At 32.0% G+C, this 23,905-nt stretch overlaps 5 protein-coding genes across 7 annotated transcripts; all 5 read right to left on the bottom strand.

Moving 5' to 3' along the window:
• Positions 1-4,745: 4,745 nt before the first annotated feature.
• LOC123922621 (replication factor A protein 1-like) lies at positions 4,746-6,608 on the bottom strand. Its single transcript, XM_045975319.1, has 6 exons — positions 6,181-6,608; positions 5,769-6,036; positions 5,577-5,700; positions 5,379-5,500; positions 5,198-5,282; positions 4,746-5,106 (listed from the first exon to the last, which is right to left on the bottom strand). Exons 1-6 carry the CDS (start codon positions 6,328-6,330, stop codon positions 4,746-4,748), a joined length of 1,110 nt encoding a protein of 369 aa, XP_045831275.1. The 5' UTR covers positions 6,331-6,608.
• Positions 6,609-8,698: 2,090 nt separating this feature from the next.
• On the bottom strand, positions 8,699-12,091 carry LOC123921802 (receptor-like cytoplasmic kinase 176). Its single transcript, XM_045974483.1, has 6 exons — positions 11,731-12,091; positions 10,728-11,062; positions 9,990-10,125; positions 9,759-9,901; positions 9,559-9,682; positions 8,699-9,283 (listed from the first exon to the last, which is right to left on the bottom strand). The coding sequence occupies exons 1-6, from the start codon at positions 11,780-11,782 to the stop codon at positions 8,853-8,855; spliced, it is 1,221 nt and encodes a 406-aa protein (XP_045830439.1). The 5' UTR covers positions 11,783-12,091; the 3' UTR covers positions 8,699-8,852.
• Positions 12,092-15,076: 2,985 nt separating this feature from the next.
• LOC123922620 lies at positions 15,077-16,772 on the bottom strand. The gene is made up of 3 exons (XM_045975317.1): positions 16,368-16,772; positions 15,984-16,209; positions 15,077-15,099 (listed from the first exon to the last, which is right to left on the bottom strand). The coding sequence occupies exons 1-3, from the start codon at positions 16,662-16,664 to the stop codon at positions 15,077-15,079; spliced, it is 546 nt and encodes a 181-aa protein (XP_045831273.1). The 5' UTR covers positions 16,665-16,772.
• A 361-nt stretch (positions 16,773-17,133) lies between these two features.
• LOC123920484 (uncharacterized protein At2g29880-like) lies at positions 17,134-18,399 on the bottom strand. Its single transcript, XM_045972748.1, has 2 exons — positions 17,989-18,399; positions 17,134-17,894 (listed from the first exon to the last, which is right to left on the bottom strand). Exons 1-2 carry the CDS (start codon positions 18,340-18,342, stop codon positions 17,220-17,222), a joined length of 1,029 nt encoding a protein of 342 aa, XP_045828704.1. The 5' UTR covers positions 18,343-18,399; the 3' UTR covers positions 17,134-17,219.
• A 1,325-nt stretch (positions 18,400-19,724) lies between these two features.
• On the bottom strand, positions 19,725-22,604 carry LOC123920483. 3 transcript variants are annotated; one of them, XR_006813713.1, is made up of 8 exons: positions 22,590-22,604; positions 22,416-22,504; positions 22,089-22,187; positions 21,930-22,001; positions 21,618-21,667; positions 21,477-21,509; positions 21,260-21,316; positions 19,725-20,299 (listed from the first exon to the last, which is right to left on the bottom strand). XR_006813713.1 is itself a non-coding variant. In XM_045972746.1 (6 exons), the coding sequence occupies exons 3-6, from the start codon at positions 21,999-22,001 to the stop codon at positions 20,160-20,162; spliced, it is 315 nt and encodes a 104-aa protein (XP_045828702.1). In that variant the 5' UTR covers positions 22,089-22,187; positions 22,416-22,504; the 3' UTR covers positions 19,725-20,159. The 3 variants fall into 3 exon arrangements, 2 of the variants coding, with proteins under 2 accessions (XP_045828702.1, XP_045828703.1); XM_045972746.1 differs by lacking the exons at positions 21,618-21,667; positions 22,590-22,604 and having other exon boundaries at positions 19,725-20,312; XM_045972747.1 differs by lacking the exons at positions 21,618-21,667; positions 22,590-22,604.
• Between the last annotated feature and the right edge of the window lie 1,301 nt (positions 22,605-23,905).

Raw genomic sequence — 23,905 nt, 5'->3', positions numbered from 1 at the left:
AACCTCATAAACCTAAGAGAAACATGATAAGTTAATTTAACAACAATTGTCAATTAATACTTATGTTTGTCATCATCAAAAAGGGGGAGATTGTTGGAACAAAATTGATTTAAAAATGTTTGCCCCTAAATCTATAAAGGTTTTGATGATAACAAAGTATTAATAAACAATTGGAAGGACTAAAAATTTATTTTAAGTGCGCAGATATAAGCATCATATAAGTCCTGAGTGAAGTTCAGAGGATGTGAATTCAGAAGTTCACAAGCGCTCAGAAGATGTTGGACTTCAGAGGTTACAACGTTCAGAGGATGAAGACTTCAGAACTTCATGTCTGTCTATAAGCTTCATCAAACTCTGAAGATCTCTTTCAAAGCTGTAAAGATTCCTTCGTTAGTCAACTCTTCTACCAATGAAGAAAAGGACCTTTCAAGTCTGATCAGCTCAGCTAGCTCTGTTTTGTCTGTCCTATCTTGAGAACGTGGGTCTTCAGTTTTGTTAGCTGAATAAGGAAAGTCCTCTCTGCAGTAGTCAAAGTAACTGAAACTCTTTCTTAGTTTTGGATACAACCAAACTGCATCAAGACAGACTGCTTGAAGACAAAAGGTTATCAACTCCAACGGCTCCTTTTGCAACGACTCTTTTCTAGTAGTATATATACTAGAAGATTCAGCTACATCAAAAAGACAATTATCAAGAATTGAACGTGCGCTGAACAAACTCTGAACTCTGTGATATACAAGCTCTGAACCTTTCTCAAGTGTTTTTGCACTTTAGCCAAATACTCTGTAATACTTGTATTTGCTCTCTTTAGGTTCATCTAAGAGCACTTGTATATTTTTATATACTTTATTGTTACGTGTGTAACTTAAGCTTGTGTGCTTAAGTGTGAGACTTAAGCTTGTGTGCTTAAGTGTGAAGTCTTAAGCTTGTGTGCTTGAGCATTGTTGAGAAGTCTCTTGCTTGTGTGCTTGAGCAGGTGTAATCTTGTGTGATTATAGTGAACACCCTTGGAAGTGCAAGGGGACTGGACTACTCTCGTTTTGTGAGAGGAACCAGTATAAATTGCTTGTGTGATTTCTCTCTCTCTATCTTGTTATTTATTGTGTTATTTTTCCGCTGCTAACGTAGTTGAGTTAAGAACTTGAAAAAGTTTTAACTTAGCTAAAACACAATTCAACCCCCCCCCTTCTTGTGTTTTCACACCTTCAGAAATTGGTATAGTTGAATGGAAAAATATTGATCTGCTAAGTCGTTGATTGGAATAAATAATACTGTTTATGTCAATCAAATACTATTGAATTATATATATATATATATATATATATATATATATATATATATATATATATATATATATATATATATATATATATATATATATATATATATATATATATATATATATATATATATATATATATATATATATAAATTACACCGGTGCAAAGCCAATGAAAACTCACACACACAAAGTGGAGTGACCAGGGTTCGAACCCCGATCCCGACGTCCGACACTAGCAATTTCGGCATTTCTGCCAATTGAGCTAGGATTTGTGGACCACCAAATACTCTCTCTATCATCTAATTAAAAGAAAAATTATCATCATAAATTCATTATCCGTGTTTCCGTTTTTATTTCCTCTATTTTTTTTATTAGCTCATAAAAACATAGCAGAGCTTAAATTATGGAATTTCCTACTGGTTTCGTAGTGTTAATTCGTTTTTATTTTACTACTAATTAGTATTCTTTATTAGTTGTCTCTTCGTTTTTTTTATGAACTCTCTCTTATAAGAGCAATGAGTTTTATTTTCATAAAATTTAATTTAAATACAATTTTAATAAACATGAAATAAAAGAAGGTAATTATCAGCTATGGATGATTCAGAAAGGCATATGACAAATTTAATAATTTTTCTTAAAAATAGTCATGGGACAAACTAAAGCACGAGGTTTGGCATTCCTGTGATTCGAACTTGAAAAACATAAGTCATGCTACCAAAATAAGGAAGCAAATAAGGAAGTAGTATAATTGCGATTTTAATGATAAAATATTTGTTATTGATTATAGATGATAGGGTACGATTTGGTCCACATGTTTTGTTTAGTAATAGATTTAAACATTTGGATCAAATGAAACCAACGGATGAAATTTGTTGTGAAATTAATTTTTAAATCTTGGTGTCATTCGATCATAATCTTGTATATATAATCGATACCAACAAATATCCCATAAACGAAACTAAAATCTACCATGGTTAAAAAAAAAACCTACAAACATATATAAGTAGCTGAGCTATTAATGATCGATCAAAACCAACCCCTCTATGTATGGAATAGGATTCCGTGCAGTAAATTTTTCACGCAGTTTCACGCGGTTTCGGATCTCAGCCGTCCGATCATAAATGAATGGTTCAGATTACAAACAATTGATTTTATTAATATATAATCTGGAACGTCTAATTTTAATCTAACGGCCGAAATCCAAAACAACGTGAAACTGCGTGCAAAATACACTGCAGGAAATCCAGATCCCTCTATGTATCCTAGAAAATATCCAAAATGGTATTTCCCTTAATAAATTTGTTATTTGAGAGTCTATTTGGTTCGAGTTAGATGAAGGGGGGAATGTAACGTAAGAAAATAATCTTGACAATTTTTTTTTATTAAATCAATTTTTCTTCAAACAGCCCCTGAATGTCAGTTTTTAGTTTAATATAAAAAAGAATAGAGAGTACGCAAAGCTAATTTTTTCAATTGAATAAAATAAATAATAATACAATTAAACATAGATACAGTTTGATCCTACTCATTTTTCACTTTTTTTCTTCTCCTTATAAGTAGTAAATCAGTAAAAAATTGTGCTCGAACTAACTTCTCGTTGTTTTATACTTCTTTATTTTATTTTTCTAATTCTTCTAAGTAGAAATAAGGCCAAATATAATTTTTTACTTCTCTATTTCTTTTAAAGAGATGTAGAAAAGTAAAAAATAAATATGTCAAACGGGGACATTACGAAATCAATAATTACTGTTAAGTCTAATTAAACATAATTACTTATTAATCAATTAAATCATTTATCTGTCTATTAATACTCTCTCCAAATAATGATTTTGTTTAGCAAAATTTAGCATTCCTATAACGTAATTATAAAAATAAAAAAAGAAAACCCAACAAATTTTATAGAACAAATCGGAAAAAAAATCCATATCTGGAGAAATAATAAAGCTGTATTTGGCCTTCCAACCATATTCTCTTGAACATAGTCGTACGGTTCTGATTTGTGGATGGGGTTCACGTGGGCCGTGATGTATAATGGCCAGTTTAAATGTAAAAGTTAACAATTGTTTGTTATCTCATTTTAGTAATGTTTCTATATAAAATAATATTTGTTTGGAATGTTCCAATAGAATAAAAAAAACATTAAACATTTTTATACGAAAATTTTAAGTTGGTTTATAAGATGAGGTGCGAAGAAATGAGATAAAAATATAAATCAAAGTTTTTATGAGAAATAAATGGAATAGAATCAGAATAAAATTAGAGAATCAGAATCAAAATATAATGAATATAATTATAAAGAATATATTCTTTTTAAAATAACTAAGAATAATCATTATCATATAAATAATTTTTTTTATGAGAATATAAACGGAATAGAATCAGAATAAAATGGGAGAATCAGAATCACTTAAAAAGAATATATTCCTTTAAAATAAAGTAATAAGTAGAATACATTACTTGACAATAATCAATTCATCCAAGCATAATGAGCAATCCAAGCTAAAATTAATAAGGGTATGACGGTAATTACATCAATTATCAGTAAAAAGTAACCTATTTCTTCAACTTTGATCACATCAATAAATAAAAGTAGAAAAGAAAGAAGAGTGATGACGAATAGTATAAGCTTAGACATCATGAAAATGCTGAATGATATGTGATTACTGAAAAAACATATATCTTTTTATAATGAATAAAGTTACTGTTAAATGATAAATCGTACCGTTGGTGAATAGTAAATTTACCGACACTGTTACTGTTTATTACCGTTGTAGAATGTACAGATAAATCAATATAATATAAACATAATTATGTTGGTTTATCTGTCCATTCTACTAAAATTAAATATAATTATGTTCCAAATACTTCATAATTAATAATAAAAATAATAAGGAAGCAAGTGATAATAAGAAAAGAAGTACCCTAATAAAAGATATTTTGCCATTAAGAAAACAAAATAAACTATTTTAAATATCTCTAAATTTATTAGATTGAAATGAAATATATTGTTACTATTTAGTTGTTTCTTATTGTTTTATTATGAAGAGTATTTATACTCTTGGTTTTTTTGTATTGACTGTATTTTCGTCCTTATTATATATATTTTATATGCCATTCAAAAAAAAATAATATATTGTTACTATTAAGGGATGGATGTTACCGTTGGATAGAACAATTACCGTTATAGTCTTTACTTTAAAATCAGTCTTATTTTTTTTGGTGAGGAAAAGTCTTTAATTGGGGTATGACTAACACATAGCCTAGGGAGACTAAATAAGAAGAAATCATATCATCAGACAAGCAATGTAGATTTACTAATTAACAATAAACACATGAATTTTATAATTTATAATGTCACCATATCCCATATAAGTCAAACTCTAAATAATTAAAAGGCATGTGGCAAAAAAATAATTAATTAAAAGGCTTGAGATAACATGTGATATCCTTTATCACACTTATTTTATGTGGCTATCAGTTTTGAAACGAACAAAATCTCCGGATTTGAATCACAGTGCATAACTCTTTTGAACAAAATTTCAATAGACTTGGCAAGTTGCATCATCAGATTCATCTTTCCCCTCCACCTTCTCTTTTTTAGCTTCAGCGGAACAACACATCCACAACCAGAAGGCACTGAAGCCAACCTTTCCTCATGAGATGCAACAAACTCAGCTAAATCATTGCCCTTAAACTCAACGTCTTCTAACTCAAAAAGTTCAACAATTGGATTCTCTTTGCAGACATCAAACACTCCAACCTCATTCATAGCATTAATTTGCTCAATACTTTTTTCGGAGTTTGACATACCAGCAATGGCTAACCTATATAATAAAAATAAAACATAAACATATAAGATAGCAATGAGAAAAATCCAGTGCATACATTAAGATTGGCAAGACAACAATAGCATACCCCTTTCTTAACTCGGATGTCTCTTTAATCTCAGGGTCAAGAAAAATCCTTGTGGTATTCATAACATCTTGAATGGAAACTTTCCCTATGATTGGAAAAGATTGGAAGAAAAAAAAGGGATATTATTACACACTTGTACAACCACAACTAAGAGAAAAGAACTAAAATAACAAACACTCACCTCTAAATATTTTAACTTTGGCAAACTGTAGTGCAACAACGTGGAGACCGGAAGGACAATTACCAATTAATCTTTGCAACTCATCAACATGATCACCAAACAACGCGCATTCACATTTACCACTGATCCGATTGAAAATTTAGTGTGCAAATAAATTTAGGCAAAAACCAATATTAACCGACTTAAACTTGGTATTACCTATTGTCTGTAAGTTCAAGCACAACCATCTTGATGACTTTGCCAGCACGAATATACTCCCTCTCATTTGATATACCAGAGATTAAACCAATGACATCAACACAATGACATAAGAAACAAATAACTTGATACACAATGACCATTAATCGATGAAAATTACAAAATTTGTAAGGTTCTTCAAATCAAAATTACCTATTAGGTAATCATAGTTAACAGAGTAGCTAGCCATTTCAGCAAGATCGGTGAAAGAAAATCCCAAAATAGGAATATCAGAACTCGCAAAATTCTGAACTTTGGTATTCGATCGAAAAATCAATTTGTAAGGATGCAGAGTTGTATGATAAAATCCAACGACTGGAACAACATCAAAGTTTGATAGCTTATAAACTTCCCCTTCCTTTAATTTATTCTGGAATAGGTAAACCAATTCTTTCCTTATCAAGGCATGAATCTTACCTCCCTGTGTATTATTCAAAGTTTCGTTATTTATAGATCAACCATCACCAAGAACACGAGAAACATATCAAAACAAAACCAAAAAAAATAATCATACACAATAATCAATTCTATGAATTAGCAAACAAACCAAATATTACGAACAAACCTTCTCATCTATCAGCACCATTTCCATAGAGTTCAACTCATTAGGCTTCATAAAAGAAGAAATTGCCCACATACGGAGGACACAAACTTTGAACTTCCATGAATTATGCCCAGGAAGAACATCGCACAACATGTCAAATTGGGTTGCCATTTCGAAATCGAATTGGATGACTGATTCAGCCTCAAATGCAATGGAAGAAGAAAAGAAATTATGGATATTTATAAGTGAGAATCACAAACAATAACACACTGTTGAGAATAGTCTTATTCAAATGATTATAGAGAAAAGAAGAATCAGAATATATTCTTACCCAATTGCTAGAAACAAAGCCGCATAGTATTCCCATAATCAGAATCAATTTACGCGCGCAAAGCTTTTGAAAAACGAATCTAAAACACCCTATTAAGCTGGAACAACCGCACATGATAAGCTGGCAGTGTTTCTGTGAGCATGTTGGTGTGAAAGCTCCTGGAACGGCGAAGAGAACGGCTTTTTTGCCTTTTGTTAGGTCGGAAACTGTTATGGTTTGGACTTCGCCGGCGGGGTCGAGGTATGAGAAGGTGGATTCGGGAAGTTTGTCGCCGACGGAGATGGTGGCGGAGATTTTGGATGAAGTGGAAAATCGGAGAGGTTTTGGGTTGAAACGGTTGAGTTTGAGGGGGAGGGTAAAATTGGAAGAGAGGGTTTTGGTTTTGGGAGATAAGAGTGATGTGGTGGTGGAAGAAGAGAGGAGTCTAGAGAAAGAGAGAGATGTATCCATTGATGAGAATTTTGAGGTACAATCTAATAGTAAAAACCCTATTTTTTCTAAACAAACAGTGGCCCAATCAAGGAGAGTTCAGTATTTTGAAAACTGGATGATTTTTGGCTGAAATAGTTCTCGACGAATGGGTTTGCATTGTTAATATATAGGATAAACTATAATTGAAATATGATGTCACATATAGTCAAATTCGCTTAAATATCAAAAGGAAATTTAATCTCATTGGTTTATTAGTTCATTAGTATATTTAAAATTAAATATAATTATTTATTTAAATATGTTCATGTGAAATAGACTTTTAAACAGACTAATAGACCATATTAAGTTTTCAAAAGGCCATACCCAGACTTAAAAAATAAGTCTATGACAGAGAACATGGCATAAATCAAATTAATTCATTTCATCAATAATAACGTCATGATACGGGGAACGAGTATAAAACAATGACGCCCTTGCTAACATATGAGTTGCATTGTTCACTTGTCACCTATCGAAATTTATCTTAAAGTTTGAAAAAATAGAAAGTAAAGTTTTACAAGAATTTAAAATGGCTCATAATTTAAAATTGGTACCACTATTGTGGGTGATGCCATCAATAACTTGCTTACAACAATCGAGTTCGATAGACACCGCCGCTAAATCCCGATCACCAAGCCAAATTATCACCTCTCTTAGACCGCATGCTTCCGCCTCTTGTGGTTGTGGATGGCCAGAAAACCAAGCTGTTTTTTTGCTGCTATAAACTCATTGTTATCGCCTCTTAGACATATACCAACGCTATAACATCCTTGATATTTGAAAATTGCTGCATCTACATTGCATTTTCTCCAACTGATCGTGCTGCTACTGCTGTGCAAGGTCCCTGCACTGATGTCCGAACTTGTGACTGCAATTGTATGTTGCTGCTTCTGTCATACCAGCTGGCAGCTGCCATTGGTGCAGCAAGTCGTGCGCAAGCATGATCGACACAGCCGGTCTCGTCTAGATACCATTCCAACGTTTCTCATTCATATGCTTACAAACACACCACATGATCATTGCAAACATATGTAGATTATGTTGGGACAACAACTCTAGCAATTGGGAAAAAGAGAGCAACAAAACCATCCACAATTTCCAACCTATCCCAAATAAAATTTCACATCCCCACTTCAGCCCATACCTCCTCAATTTTGTTACAACCGAAAAAACATGTCAATTATTGAAAAAAAAAAAGTTGATAGTAAAAAAGAAAACTCCAGGGTCACTTCCCATGATAACTAGAGGGTTAATAGCAAAAAAAAAAAAAAATTAACAGAATAAATTTCTGGTATTGGTATAAAATATTAAAAAATAAAATTTCATATGATTGAATAATTTCATATTACACTCACTAGTGAGTTTATTTGTCAATTTTAATTTTAACCCCCTTGAGTTGTCTTGAGTGGTGTTGGCTTGAGAACTTGGAGTATATTCTTCTCAAGGTTTCAGGTTTGATTCTCCCTGGTGTCAATTTCTGTGAGCTAATCCATACAGAGCAAAAAATAAATGGGACCCCTACAAATGGACGGTGGGATTAGTCCCTCAAATTAGTCGGTCCTTACTCCTTGGACCGGATACCGAGTTTTAAAAAAATTGTCAATTTTATCCATTTGATTTATTTTCTTTTTGAATCGATTTGATGTTAAGCCAAAAGTTAACCACACTTTTTTTAAAGGAAAAAAAGTCAACCACACTTCAAAAGCATCATTTCTCTCCACCAAAGGGAAAAAACAATGGAAGAAGAAATGAAAATTTTAATAATATTACTGAATCAAAAACCTGTACAACAATCACAGATATCTCCAGACACATATACTTCAGTAGTTCACCATGATATACAAATATGCCAACTCAATCAAAACCAGAAGCATATATCTACCTACAACATTCATTTATTTATTGTTTCACTTGGTTTATTACTTCTCTGTTGTCGAGGACCATTACTCCTCGAGCTAGGAACACTCCTAATATTTTGATCTCGAGAGCTTCCTACTCTTCCGGTCAGGTCATCTGAGGAACCCTGGAGTTCCTCCAATGCTCTTACAACCTCGTCCATTTTCGGTCTAAATCTTGGTTCAACCGACAAGCATTGAACCGCCAGGTTAGCTGCTTTTACTGCTTGACGCAATGAGTATTGGCCTTCGATGCGAGCATCCATAACTTGGAAGATTCTGCGTTTGCTGTTGAGGTAAGGTTTGGCCCATTCAATTAAATTGTGTTCCCCTGATGGCCTGTTGGTGTCGAGTGCTCGTTTTCCGGACATAATTTCAAGGAGCACAACACCGAAGCTATACACATCGCTCTTTTTAGTCAAATGACCTACAGAAAAAGACAATGTCGATGGAAACATGTTAGAGTGACGAGAGTCAAGTTTACACTGCTATGTTTTCAAACAAACCAACATAATTTCTAGAGACTAAGTGCATATGTTTGAATTCTTCTACAAAAAAGTGCATGTTTGAATTAATGGCGATTTTGACAAAATCACGGTGGACCACGACGTTTTTAATAAAAACATGATTATGTCATGTGTGAAAGAAACATCATGGTACTGCAAATTAAAGGGACCGCAAATACTTTGTAAAATTCTGTACCTGTTGCCATATATTCAGGAGCGGCGTAGCCATACGTGCCCATTACCCTTGTAGAGACATGACTCGAATCACCTGCTGGTCCATCCTTTGCCAAGCCAAAATCGGAAAGTTTTGCATTATAACTCTGTTATCAACAAAAAAAGGAATGTCAGGAAAGTCCATTTGACAATTGAATTGTGAGAGCGATGAGATTTTCTTACTGAGTCGAGCAATATATTTGAAGTTTTGAAGTCTCGGTATATCACTTTTGCTTCATCGCTGTGAAGATATGCAAGACCCTTAGCAGCATCAAGAGCAACCTTCATTCGGATGGTCCAAGAAAGCGGTTGAAAGTAAGAAGCTCCTGTTCCAAAAAGAGTAGATAAGTTATAGTTTTAGGTATTAAATAGTGTCACATGTAAGAGAAACTTGAAGGAAAATCAATAACTTACTTCTAAATAAATGATTGTCCAAACTGCCCTTGGTCAAAAACTCGTATACCAAAAGGCGGTGATCGTCTTCGAAGCAGTAACCAATCAGTTTCACAAGATTAGGATGGTGCAGCTGTCCCAGGTAATTGATTTCTGTCTGTAGCAAAAGGGTAATTAATTACAAGTTTACAACAGTAGAAGAAATCATCTAAAACATTAACTGTATTCACTACATATATTTCAAAACGAGAAATTCTCAAAAGCATCCTAATAAACTAATTTAGAATGTTCCTACTTCAAAGTGGAACTTGTTTAGTATAGCCTAAATAGGCCATTTCTCATCTAATCCAATGACGAAGAGGACCAACATGTGACTAGGTGATCATGTTCATCGAAGTAGAAGGGGCCATCGTTGTCTATATATAGGTGACGTATTGATAAAAAATGAGCATCTGGTCTTCGATACAGACAGTGTGTATGTTTGGAATCACCGTAAGTTTGATGAAATTATGGTGGCACCATGATTTCGTCAAAGCTCCGAAATGCAGCTTTCACCAAAATCACGGTGACACACGGTGATTCTATCAAAATCACTGTCAATACAAACATTTTGAACGAGTAGTTAGTTTAGTTTTGAACTTTCATTTAGCTTTTGGACTTCATAATTCACATTTGTGACATAAACAGAAATTTATCTTAAATTCTCAGGATTTGATCAAAGTTCCAAGGTGTAGATAACGGTTTCTAGAAGACACTCACCAACCATTCACTGTGTCCTTGTAAACCTTCTTGGTTAAGCTTCTTGACAGCAATGACAACTCCAGTCCCCGGTCTAACCGGCACAAGCGAGTGCTCATCAATCCACCCTTTAAATACAGCTCCAAATCCACCTTCACCAACCACACTATCAGGACGGAAGTTTCTTGTAGCAGTTTTTAGCTCACTAAAAGTGAAGCTCTTCATATTGGAAGAATTCAAAATCTCGCCCTCGGTTCGAGGTGTTGGAGGAGCAGTAGGCGGAGCGGACACCTTGCCACTGCCACTGCTTCGTCGACTCAAGCCATTTCCTTTGCTACAGTCCTTTGAACTTGAACCTACACATGTCAAAAGAAATAAATGAATCCACTTTTCAGGACATATATTAATATTAATCACTCTAATCTAGTTACTAATTGAGCTTATCTATGCTTCTTAATATACACTATAATTTTTGGTTGATAGAAGATCATAAAACACGGTCTCCATGAGCTCACCTCAGTTGGTAGAGACATTGCATTATATATGCAAGAGCTGGGGTTCGAACCCCCCACTTATTCACCTCGGTGAAATATTTAGCCACTAGGCTACTCGACAAAAAAAAGAATAATATCATAAAACACTTAATAGGAAAATTCTCATACAAAAAATAGATCATGCAAATTTCCAAAACAAGCAATTCCCACAATCTTATAACCCTAAATCAATACCATGATTCAATTAAAGAAAATTCCCCTTCATAGTGAATCACATAAATTGCTTCCTAGTTCATACCATAACCATAACTTCCAAAGCAAAAGCACTCAAATTTCATAGTCTAAACTCAAATCATAACCACAAACATATAGAAAATTGAAGTCATTCAAAACCCACTTAAACTAATCAAAAGAAACACAACACAAGGTGATCAAGATCAAATTTTTAACCAAAGGGGTAAAAGAAAAGAGTAGAAAGAACACAATTTTTATATGAAAAAAACACATGCAACAAAAGATATGAAACATACCATTACGTGGAGGACTTTCAGCTTTGATTCTAGCACTAAAGCAACAACCCATGAAGACAGAGTTAGCTGAAGAATTGAGGAACAAGATGGAGGGAACAGAACAAGTTGAAGTTGCAAAAAAGTGAAGAGTTTAATGAAGTGTATAGGCAAAGGGAGAAATATGAGGCGAGATATGAAAGTGTGAAAGCAAATTGTAAATTCCACATGAAATGTTAGCTGTCAAGTTATGACTCAAAACCGCCCATTATTCAATGCAATGTACTATGTCTATGGCTTCTAGTTCCAAAGACTAGTTGTTGTTTGTTTTTTTTGTCTTTTTTTTTATTTAATTTTTTTAATTTTATAATTTACGAATGGAATCTAAGCAAACAACTATAGAGACTGATTTATCATTTATGTTTTTTAAGGTTTCACATATTTTGATATATGTTTTTTATGTGCACTATTACTATTAGAGATCAAACTTTAGAGAAAGGCTTTATTTGACAAAGAAATACTCTCTCCGGTCTTTAAGATAAGAGACACTTTACTTTTTAAATTCATTGAAAATCTAATATATCTAGTCAATAATACGAACTACATACATTAGATTTTCAATCAATCTAAAAAGTAAAATTTCTCTTATATTAAGGACATAAGGGAGTAGCGGATAAACTATTTGATGATAAGTATGATAATTTGGTTAAAAGGAAAATCGGATAAAGTAGTCAATTGAATTTGTACTATTTGATTATCAGTTGAATTAATTGATAAATATAAATTGACATGAAATAAAATGTCAATAATTTTTTAGCATAAATCTTTTGCTGCTTAAAATAAATTATTGACATTTTATTTAATGTCAATCGTTATAGTTGGTCAAGTGGTGATTAACACTGTACTTGGTATGGAGGACCCCAATTCGATCCCCGCAACTGCGATCGGGATGTGGTTGAAACCACTTGATGTCAGAACTGACCCCCGAACCAGATTAGGCGATCCAATGGACCAGATACTGGTGGTGAAAATTAAAAATAAATAATAAAATTGAGAAATAAATGTATTTACATTTTTTAAAAATAGAATTATTATTGTATTTTTAATTATACCATCTAATTAATTAGGCATACTTACACTACTTCTAAAATATTACACTAATAAAATAAGTTTAACTTGGTAATAAAGATTGTCACATATTTTAACGACATCATTACATTTCTTATTATATCTCTATTATTGACTTTAAATATAAGAAAAAATTTAATCAATAAAAATTGATGCATTTAATTCAAATTTTAAATTAAAAACATCAACTTTTGTTATCCAAACTATTTCTTGTATTTAGGAAATATATAAAATTCTTAAGAAAAACATTTTAAAATGGAGGGAATATCAATAAGACTATAGCAAAAAGAATTGTTTCAACAAACATAACCTAAATAGTTAAAAGAGTAGAGCATATGTCACTTTGTGTCATGATATATTGGTTGTTTGTTTTAGTGTGTGTTTGTGTGTGAATGGATCATGAGAGAAAGTTCTTGGTTTTTGACTTTTGACTTTTATGAGAAGAACAAGACAAAATTAAAACGGGGTTGACTTTGCTGACACCAATGGTTTATGGTTAGATTATGTGCAAGTGGAAACTACTTTATGTTATGTTATGTGTAAGCCGTTCCAACGCTTCCAACTTCCAACTCTCATTTTCTATTTGTTGCTTTTTGTGGGGTCCTTGCTTTAAACCTTATCTTTCTCTTGGTGGCTTTTCTTTATTCAACTAACATGTAAAATACTAAATTGGCATCATCTCAATGCTAACTGGTTCAAATCTATTAAGAATATTTGCTTTTTGGAATACATGTATTCTCCACGTATAACTTTGAAGAAATCATAGTATATATAACAAACTAATTTTTCATTTAAGCGCTTTTGCGCGCTTTATTATGAATATTGTCAGTGTCTCTGCAGGGTTGAGAATAAGATCATATCTCCATCCTCAAACCTCCTTCAGGGAGCTTTTTCCTCCACCTCCATCCCCGTAAAAAAATTCTCCATTTTCAAATCCACAAACAGAATAATCCTCATAAAGATCTCTATTTACGGATCAAATTGATGATATCGCTGCTCCTCTAACCGATGCATGAAATCCTAGCAGACATACCAAAAGCGCCTATTGTCTCCTCTCTTGTTAAAAAACACATAACTTTGCATGGCCGCAACTATTGACCCCACATGGCTTGTCCAAGTTCAGAATATTCATTGCAACTTCGTTGTTGACATTTGACAAATTTACCACTCACAAATTGTTTTTTCTTTGGTAACTACCACTGAAAAATTGTGATAATAATAATAATTTTTTTAACGTATTATTGAGTGCTGCTATTATGGTTGCTATGAACATAAATACTATGACTTCTTTTTTGACAAGAAATACTGTCTGGCTAAAGATCGGGAGACAATATATGGGCTGTCACTATTTTCATAGATAAATGTCTTCAAATAAATTGATACTCCCTCCGTCCCAATTTGATTGACACAGTTGACTATTGTGCACTATTCACACATGTTGTTTTAACCTTATTTTTCTACTAATAAAGAAAAATAAATATTAGCATATAAGATGTTGTTTTATTCGTCTCGATGAGTATTGTCAAAATATCAAATATTTATAATTTTTACTATTATACAATTAAAAATATTAATCGTCAAAGTTATGCATCGACATGCGTGAAACAGTCAACTGTGTCAATTAAATTGGAATTGAGAGAGTAATTGTTTTTCTTTATAGTTTGTGATTGGAAAAAATATTTCAGCCAGCCCAACATAGAGAAATAATATAAGCCTTACAAATAAATTTCTGATTTTTGAAAAAAACGTCAATTGTTATTTTTTGCTACAGAAAAATTTGAATTGTTTTTTAGTGAAAAATATTTTATAGAAAGATACCAAAAGTACAAGAAAAAAAATTAGAGTACGGTGCGTAGTCGACAATAGAAACAAATAATAGGCCAAGGGAAAATTCTTTGATAGACACAAATATAAATATGAGGTGTTAGACACACTCACATAAACAAGCAAAAATTAAAGAGAAAAGAAATAAAATGATGTTAATTGATGTGATTATATTACTTTTGATTTAAATTTTTGAATGTCTTTCTCTAGGCCAAGTGGCCACAACCAAACCATCAAAACATGTTGAAACCAAAATCAAGTCAGAAGCACCCCACAACTACAGCAAAATTTTGATGGTCATATCATATAAACACATTCAGATAATTTTTTGATGATTTATGAAATAGTAATTTAAAGAATAAAATGAATAATTAAAATTTTGTGAGTATGACTAAAATAATTATATTTAGTCACGTAATCATATAAGAATAATTCTCTCAACTAAGGAAAACAATAGAAAAACTAACAAAACAGATCAAACACATGAAAAATTCGACTACCAACCACACAAACAAAACAATTTTTTTTTGTTTACAATGAGCTGGGGATCAAACCTAGGACCTATAACATACTACCCAAACACCTTACCACTAGACCAAATCTAGTGGCTTAAAAAACTTTCAGTCCCAATAGAGAACGAGTTATGCTATCCACTCATTATGGGTGCAGTGATTACCATGATTCTTAGCATGCATGAAAGCATTTCAAGGAGGAGGTTTTTATTCAATCTACCAGTTGCTCCACCTCCAATGTCTTTCTATAAAAGATCATATCGTTTCGAGCTTTCTAAATAGACCACCCGAATGTCACATCAACGTCAACCCTAGCATAATCCTAGTACTATCCTCTAAATTAATTTAAGGAGAGAACGATCCAAAATAATCATTAATTTAGAATCTTTTGAAAAAATATATACACCAAATTATCAAATAATAATTATAAAAAGGTTTTGTTGAACGAAAGGTGTTTGTCTTTTCATTGTTTGACATTTCAATTGAGGCATGAATATTTTATTAATAGTTTGGAGTACTCCTTAATTATATTCACAATTAATATATATTTTTTATTTATAAAAATGCATCTTTTATGCATGGATCATCATGCTCTTTTAAAGAATATCAATTACCGTCAAAGACATGACGTACTCATCAGTAGGACAAATAGAAAATGGCTTCTTCTCGTGCCTATATTATATTTGGTAAAAGTTGTTAAGCATATATAATTTACAGTTTGACGATAATATTGTGTGAAAGAAAATAAGCGATTTTTAGCAATTGACACAGTTTAAAAATAGATAAAACACAGTTTAAAAATTGACGACTTACCTTGGGGTACTTTAAGTCCATTCCTCCTTGTCAACGCATCATTTAATAGCTTGGAATCATGTGCTGAACCCTCCCATCCGCTAAGAACGTACATGAATTCCAAATCAAAGTTGCATGCAGCTAATACATTTTGTGATATATTTCCATGACGATCACGATAACTGCTTACATCTCGTCCTCTTACCATTGCCGGAATGTGTGTACCATCAATAGCTCCAATGCAATCCTAATATATATATATATATATATATATATATATATATATATATATATATATATATATATATATATATATATATATATATCAATTATTATCGATATTATTATAATAATCACAATTATATTTACAATTTTGTTATAATTAGATAATGATCACATATATACCTTAAAATAAGGATAAAACCTTGTGCTTTCCCTTATTTTTGCAGGCGTAGTTGAGCCTGGTCTAGCCATCAAATCAGGTGCTAATGAGTTCAAAGCCTTCAAAACCTTGTGAAAATTTTCACTTGTAGCAAATTGTGACCGGCCAAATGTATTGCGGATTACACAATATCGAGCATTCTGACCGACAATCTGTAGGAATGATGCAAGCATTTCTTCAACACAAATAAATCTTGTATCCTTCAAAGGTGTTTTTTCTCTTATAATCGTGCACAACTTTCGAAATACATCAGGATACATCCTATATACTTGTCGAAAAATTGCAGGATCATCATTTAATGCTTTGTGTATATAGTCATATCCCCGACTAGTAATTCTCCGTCGAGTTAATGGACGCTCAATATGTTCACCACGCATCATATTCAAAAACCGATTCAGTATGTATGTTAAAGCATAAATTGCCATCACATATGTGTATATGGCTTCATAAAATTCATCATCGGTTTCCTCATCATCTATATCTTCATTTGTATCTTCACTATATATATCTTCATCCATTTCTTCGTTCTTTATGTCATGTCCATGGTTATAAGTCAATATCAAAAGTAATATCAAAGTTAATACAAAGTCATATTTAAAAATAAATACAATTAAAGTTTAACCACAACATGTTCACAAAAAACAAATACTTCAACCATAATAGTTCAACCAAAATGCAACCACGATAATTCGACAAAAAAAAAAAATAAAACACTTCAACCAAACAAAGTACAACCAAAATAGAGACCCAAAAGTTATAGTTCAACAAACTCACGATGTTTAACATAATATTTTAAATAATAGATGATCAAAATATTAATCATCCCCTAACTTGAATTTTATCCAAGATGAGCGTTCTTCTGATGACATCTTTAAGAAAAAGTCCTTTTTTGCTTTAGTATTCAACAATTCAGCCGTCTTGAAACGCGTCATGTCATTCAAATTTGGAATATCTTTTATAACTTCCCAAATAATACCCTCGAGCTCTCTATCTCTATCTCTATCTTTTTCTCTTTTCTCCATCATGTTAGATATTTTTTCAAAATTCACAGCAATAGTCTCAATGCCAACAGAAAGGTTTCTCATAACATTGTCTTGATTGTTGATCCCAACAGTGGTATAACTTCCTCCATACTCGAATCTCTTTCTCTTGTGACTGTTTTGTCTTTCTAAGGGAACCTCTGAATTTAAAGGGGGATGAGATGGTGGACTAGGTTGGCTTGGTGATGGAGGTTGATATTGTGGTTCATAGTTATCTGGAGGGACAAATGTGTCACTATTAGCATCATATGAAAATTCTTCTATCCCAACACTTCTATTTTCTGGCTCATAAGTTGTTGCATTTTCTGGCTCTAAAGTTGTTGCATCTGTATCATCTGGATCTACCGCTATGGAATTATTCCCGGTAGAAACTCCACCCCCAACAACAATCTTTAAATACTCATAATCAATCATAGTCTTTCCTCGAAGTTTGTTGTGACTTGGGTGTGACTAAAAAAAAACCATTGTTAATATACTGCAAATATTATAAAGTACTAAAATTGTAACTATTATATATGTTTAAAAGATTGTGAACTTAGCTCACCTTTAAGTAATCTTTCCATACTTCCTCAGTAGCGGTGAAAGTTTTTGCAATTGAGTCCCATCCAAAACCAGAGTTGTGACGCATAAGTGTTGACATCATGTTATATTGGTTCTTAAACCACTTCATCCGACTCAAATAGTGAGTATAAGTTTTAGGGAACCTAGTCTTAGCATTTAGGTCAGGAAGTATTGACCGTTCTACAGTTTGTTTGCTAAGTAATCCATTAGCATCACGCATCCCCCTATTCATAGCATCCACCAAGAGATGTAACAACTCATTGGTTTCCTCCATTGTCCAAGTTACATAATCTTTGTCTTTACTTTTTCCTCTATTATTTTCTTGCGAGTCTCCCATTTGATCGCTAATATATATACATATAATAAACTAATTATTTGATAGCTGATTTTCTAATTGTCGAAAGTGTAATAACAACTATACACCGATATAATATATAATTCAATAGAAAAATCAAACCTAATAAATAACATTATAATGAAAGGACAAGTAATAATAGTGATTTTTTGAATCAAACTAATAACAATAATATATAAAATAAAAACAATGAACAGTAAAAATTGTGTTTTTTTTAATCAAAATAATAACAATAATATATATATAAAAAAAATAACCGTAACATAAAAAATAAAAAGTGCAGAACATAATATTGTGCTGTTTGGTTATGTTAGGTATACATGGAAAAATTGCAGAATACATTCGCCGTCGTATGGAAAAAGTTGCAGAATCATCATATGAATTTTTTTTGGAAAAAGTCAATTCTTCAAATCAAAGCCATAAACGTTTTTGAACAAATCTGTATGAAAAAATCAATCATCATATGAAAAAATTCTAGCATCATATGAAAAAATCTTAAAAGTTCTAGCATCATATGAAAAAATCATCATATCAAATTGATCAAATAAACACAATCAATCATCATATGAAAAAATTCTAGCATGAACAAATTTCAGACAGATCTGTATGAAAAAATTGATCAAAGTTGTAAGAAAGAACCTGATGATGGTAGTCCTGACGGCTGGAGAAAAGTCTTGGAAAATTCTGAAAAGTCTCAAGGGTTTGAGTGAGATTGTTGGAAAAATATTTTACGTGTAATTTGAACAAAAAAGTCTATCAAAATCCATTCCATAAAAAAGTCATCAAAATCTATAGACTTTTGAATACCAATAGACATTTTAAAAAGTATGAGAAATCTCAATTGAATACCAACAGATTTTGTTGCCTTAAAAAAAAAATCATAATTGTCTTAATTGAATACCACAAGATTTGTTTAACTTTTATAAAAGTCTTGATTGAATACCACAAGACTTTTTAATCATAAAAAAGTCTTTTAAAATCCATTGAAATCTCAATTGAATACACCCCCCTTATGAATAAATAAAAAGTTAGAATTATATGCGCAAAAAAAAAAGTTATCATCCTTTTTATTCACTTTTGTAATTATTTTGCTTAAAATTCAATGAATTCTTCAAAATCTTAAAAAATTCAATTAGTTATTCGAAATCATAAAAATCTATAAAGTAGTTTGAAATCTGAAAAGTCTGTATTGTAAATCCATCAAAATCCTGTTTAAGAATCCTCATTGTAAAAAGTCATTTAAAAAAAGTCATTTACAATCCCACAAAATCAATAAAATCTCACGAAATCTTTAAAATCTTCAGGATTTTGTTTTGCCAAAAAAGTCTTTTAAAATCCCAATCCAATACACCCCCTAAAGGGGTATGTTTGAGGTCAACCATGATAAGCCATAACATAACAATGCAAAAAAATATTTAGATATGATATACTAGAATACCACCAAAGTCCACTACATTAATAATATCACACTTACTTGCTTTGACACTTAAAAATGCACCCAAAGTCTCGTGTGATCTCATCTCTCAATGTCAAATTTGAGGGCCAGCTAGCACTTAATCAGTACAAAATTAATACTTAGGTTAAATATGTTTTTAATTAGTTCCTACATTTTAGTGAGTTTCGGTAAATACTCCCTACATTTTTTTTTTATATTTTTAGTCCCTCTAATCTTTTCAACTGTTTCTCTCGGCATCTGTCTTTTAAGAAGGGCGGGCTGGGAGAGAGAAAGCGTCCTTTTTACGATCGAACACGAAAAAAAAAAGGTATGATTATATGACTACACAAGATCCGCGGATCCTTCAAATAGGCACCAAAACTCTCATGTGATCCCAAGTCTCACTTACAAAATTGGTATTTTTGCACACTAGTAAGTAGTTTATAGTACTAACATATAAACAAGTAGAATCCCTTTTGAAGTGTCCCTCCAAAACAGATAGGCCTACAAATATAAGCTAAGCATTCATAATTATTACTTAAATATTGCTAAGTACATTTATTAAGCATACAAAGGAGAGACAAATTTATACTCCATCACGGGTACTGAATAAAATAGTTATATATAGAAATACTTTTGTAATTATAAGTTATTATATATTAGTACTATAAACTATTACTAGTGCCCAAGAACCACAACGAACTAAGAATAAATAACCTTTTTAATTGTTGCTTTAGAAAATCACCAATCTCCAAAATGAAAGTGTTGGGACTCCCTCATTTCCCCACCTAACTCCCTAATAATGCCTTCCCATATTTATTTTTTAATAGGAAAAGAACATATGGTTCACAGATTTAAACATTTCAAAACAAAAAGCACATAAAAGAGCATGTGAGAGCTAGATTGTACAACAGAAATGCAAAACAATCTTTTAAACCAGTAACCAAAAGATAACTACTATCAAATACCAACGGCAAAATGTTAAAGTAGTACCAAAATGTTAGTATTTTAGTAGCATAGTTGCAAGACAAGTTAGTTGTAATAGAAAAATAGTAATCACATGTTATGTAGCACCGTTGATGGAAAACACATTCGGTGTATGAAACCGCCACATGTGATTACGTTCACATGTTATGTAGCATAGTCGATATATATATGTGTCTGTGTCGTGTTTGGTCTCTGTGACTATGTCAGGTGTTTCATAAATCACATGGAATGAGAGGTGTGTGCAAGGGAGTGAGCATGAGGCATATAATGTAGTGTAGGGAGAGAAAAAAGGGTTAATCCTTTACATTCTATGAATATCTATTGGAATGCAAAAGTTTTAACAAAGGTAAACAATTCTCAACCAAATCTAATCTAGAGTAGTTTTGCAATACGGAGTGACAGTGACGTGATTTGAAAACAAAATAGAACAATTCTAAACACTATAGCAATATGAATACATAGGTTCAAAGGTCATACCCATTTTAGAATATCTCCATCAACAACTGATCCATCTAGCACCAATGAAAAGAAATCCTGCAATTTGAAAACAACAGGCATTAGTTGCACTTAACTCGACAAATCAAATATCCATAATGAAAATAAGATACAAATTCTAATCAATATTAGTTGAAAAACTCAAGACTTTGAGCAACTGGAGTGCTAAAAAAAAGAGTAAAACGTTGTTAAAGTTTACCTTGGTGAATAGCCGAGTTCGCTTGTGGAAAGGCTGCAAAAGATTACAAAGTGATTTAAATATAATAACAAAATATTTATTAATGAAATAATACAACTTAAGCTGATTAGAACCTAAGTTATTAAATATCATGCATCTTACCATAATCAATAAGTACCTTGTATCCATATGAATCATAACCTAGCTAGGTCCTACCACCATAAAATGTCTTAAGAAGTGAAAATGGTTCATATAAAATATATATTGCAGAACTCTATATAAAAGGAAAGAAAATGGTAATCATGGAACAGTTATGTATGTTGTGTGCATCTTATATGTCTTCAAAAATGTTGATAAAGAAGTGATGCTATTATATCTAAACGAACCATTTTCAGCATACAAAAAGAAGAAAAAAAATTAAATAAAAAGTCGAATAATCTATCCACGCAGATGTGCCTGAAAAAATATACTTACTGCTTCAGTGCAGCCAAACAGAAGGCTATCCAAAGATTTCCACTGCAGAAACGCTTCTAGCGACTGACCCATCTGCAGCATTGCAAAATGTCATAGTGGATTCAACAAGACTAACAAATTTATATAGAAACCATATGTTTTCTTGAGTCTTGACCATACCAAAAAGGCAATAAATGCAAACTGCAGTTCTCCAAGGAGCAATTCTTCGGAACCTCCGTAATCTTTTGCCCGAAGAGTTTCTAGCAACTGCAATTGTGTCTGAGAAGGCCAACATAAAACATGTGCACAAATCAGCAAAAAGTAACAGGCTAAGGCTCCGTTTAGATAAATAGTATAATTAAGCACTTATAGCATAAACACTTGTCATATAAATGGTTATGTATAAGGTTATTTCTTTAACAAAAATATAAAATATAGTTAAGTTATTTTCATAAAAATTTTAAGTTGTTTTTTTAAGCTATCCTAGAAGAAAGCTTATGTCATAACTTGTTTCCATGAGCTCCCCAAAAATCTGACAAGTGGTCATGCTTATGCCAGTAGATAGCTCCAACAAGCCAAGCCAAACAGACCTAAAACTATAATGTAAGATTACTGATTTCAAAACTCTTTTCTCACAATGACATTTTGGAACCAAATATTTAATAGTATGTGTATGCCTACCATGTCATGATTCAAAGAAATTCCTGCGCAGTGATCCCCTTGCGTTTTACAACACGTGGAATCGAGGTATAATAACATCCTTTTGTCTGGTTCGTGCCAATAGATGTTGTAGAATTACCAACCTTTAGCTGCATATCATTTTCACAATCAACACTGATTTCTCCTCCGATCTTCATAGTCGCTATGACTGTAAGGCCCAAGATGTTGGTCAAATTCCATATTTTTAACAGCTTGACTATATCTTCCTTCCTAAAGGAATAGCAAAGAAAATAAATATATACCATAAATTGAACAATAAAGGGCATAAAACTCGACATATAGACTATTAAAATATAAGGACTTCCCCACATATTATGAAGCAGACATCATCTTAAAGCAAATTTGTCCCAAATACTAACAAGACCTAACTTGACCAACACAATGTAAATTATATCAATCATGAATCATGATGGTTTCACATCTTAGACATGTATCATATATGTTTTAGAAAATTTAAATAAATGAATACCTCTTTCCTCTTGTTGGTCCCATTTACGAACAATTACCTGCATGGCAAAGAGACCAAAATACTCTTTTGTATATAAATTTATTATTATTTTAAATGCAATTGCATTATGTTAAATTTAGCGACATCGAGGGACATATATTAAATTTAGGGACAACGATGGACATCTATACTATTTCGCATCTATAGCGCCAAGTGTCATTTCCACTTACATTTGAAGTAATGAATAAACTTTCACACTGAAGTTCCATTAAGGCCATCAAGGGACATATACTCAATTTCGCATCAGAGGCACCAAGGCACACACACAACACTCTTCACAATATACCAATAAGAAAAATTGTTATTAAGTACAGACTTGCATTTTGAATAAACATTCATATTTCAAATTGCATTTAGACCATCAAAATTTTCATGTACACCATCCTGATTCCATATGAATAAAGAATTTCATATTGTAAGCCACATATTTGGTATAAAAAAAATCATCTCATTAACTCCTCCAAACCCAGCATCTCAAGACTTGTCTCTAGAATTCTTTTAGCAACTACATAATTTCTTAGGGCCCAAATTAACCTTCTTAGGCATGAAAAATCAAGATTCACCGATTTAGCACACTCTTGGATAATCAATGCATACAAAAAAACTACCCAAAACTACATTTCTGTCAAAACATATTTTATTTTGGAGAACCTGTGGTACTTCACGAAAGACAAAATTGAGTCAAATCAATTAGAAAAAATTCCAAAAGATAACGGATAAAAAATTGAAAACAATGATATAGAAGTGATAAAAATCACAAGAAATCAAA

This window comes from Trifolium pratense, linkage group LG4 (assembly GCF_020283565.1).
Source record: "Trifolium pratense cultivar HEN17-A07 linkage group LG4, ARS_RC_1.1, whole genome shotgun sequence".
Lineage (NCBI taxonomy): Eukaryota > Viridiplantae > Streptophyta > Magnoliopsida > Fabales > Fabaceae > Trifolium > Trifolium pratense.
Note: the sequence above shows the minus strand (reverse complement) of the source record. Positions and strands in the feature narration are given on the sequence as shown.

What these genes read in the sequence shown, in the direction of transcription:
- LOC123920483 (XM_045972746.1), bottom strand. Translation starts at nt 22,001, where the DNA reads ATGGGTCAGTCGCTAGAAGCGTTTCTGCAGTGGAAATCTTTGGATAGC. An exon ending in TGTTTGGCTGCACTGAAGCA is followed by an intron (nt 21,510 to 21,929) that starts GTAAGTATATTT and finishes AATCTTTTGCAG; the next exon opens with CCTTTCCACAAGCGAACTCG. An exon ending in GAACTCGGCTATTCACCAAG is followed by an intron (nt 21,317 to 21,476) that starts GTAAACTTTAAC and finishes TTCAAATTGCAG; the next exon opens with GATTTCTTTTCATTGGTGCT.
- LOC123922621 (XM_045975319.1), bottom strand. Translation starts at nt 6,330, where the DNA reads ATGGCAACCCAATTTGACATGTTGTGCGATGTTCTTCCTGGGCATAAT. An exon ending in TGGTGCTGATAGATGAGAAG is followed by an intron (nt 6,037 to 6,180) that starts GTTTGTTCGTAA and finishes AATAATACACAG; the next exon opens with GGAGGTAAGATTCATGCCTT. An exon ending in CAAAGTTAAAATATTTAGAG is followed by an intron (nt 5,283 to 5,378) that starts GTGAGTGTTTGT and finishes TTCCAATCATAG; the next exon opens with GGAAAGTTTCCATTCAAGAT.
- LOC123921802 (XM_045974483.1), bottom strand. Translation starts at nt 11,782, where the DNA reads ATGGGTTGTTGCTTTAGTGCTAGAATCAAAGCTGAAAGTCCTCCACGT. An exon ending in GGACAATCATTTATTTAGAA is followed by an intron (nt 9,902 to 9,989) that starts GTAAGTTATTGA and finishes TTTTTGGAACAG; the next exon opens with GAGCTTCTTACTTTCAACCG. An exon ending in TCCTGAATATATGGCAACAG is followed by an intron (nt 9,284 to 9,558) that starts GTACAGAATTTT and finishes CTTTTTCTGTAG; the next exon opens with GTCATTTGACTAAAAAGAGC.
- LOC123920484 (XM_045972748.1), bottom strand. Translation starts at nt 18,342, where the DNA reads ATGGGAGACTCGCAAGAAAATAATAGAGGAAAAAGTAAAGACAAAGAT. An exon ending in TATGGAAAGATTACTTAAAG is followed by an intron (nt 17,895 to 17,988) that starts GTGAGCTAAGTT and finishes GTTTTTTTTTAG; the next exon opens with TCACACCCAAGTCACAACAA.
- LOC123922620 (XM_045975317.1), bottom strand. Translation starts at nt 16,664, where the DNA reads ATGTATCCTGATGTATTTCGAAAGTTGTGCACGATTATAAGAGAAAAA. An exon ending in GGTTTTATCCTTATTTTAAG is followed by an intron (nt 16,210 to 16,367) that starts GTATATATGTGA and finishes TATATATATTAG; the next exon opens with GATTGCATTGGAGCTATTGA. An exon ending in TGGACTTAAAGTACCCCAAG is followed by an intron (nt 15,100 to 15,983) that starts GTAAGTCGTCAA and finishes TGTTTTCCTTAG; the next exon opens with TTGAGAGAATTATTCTTATA.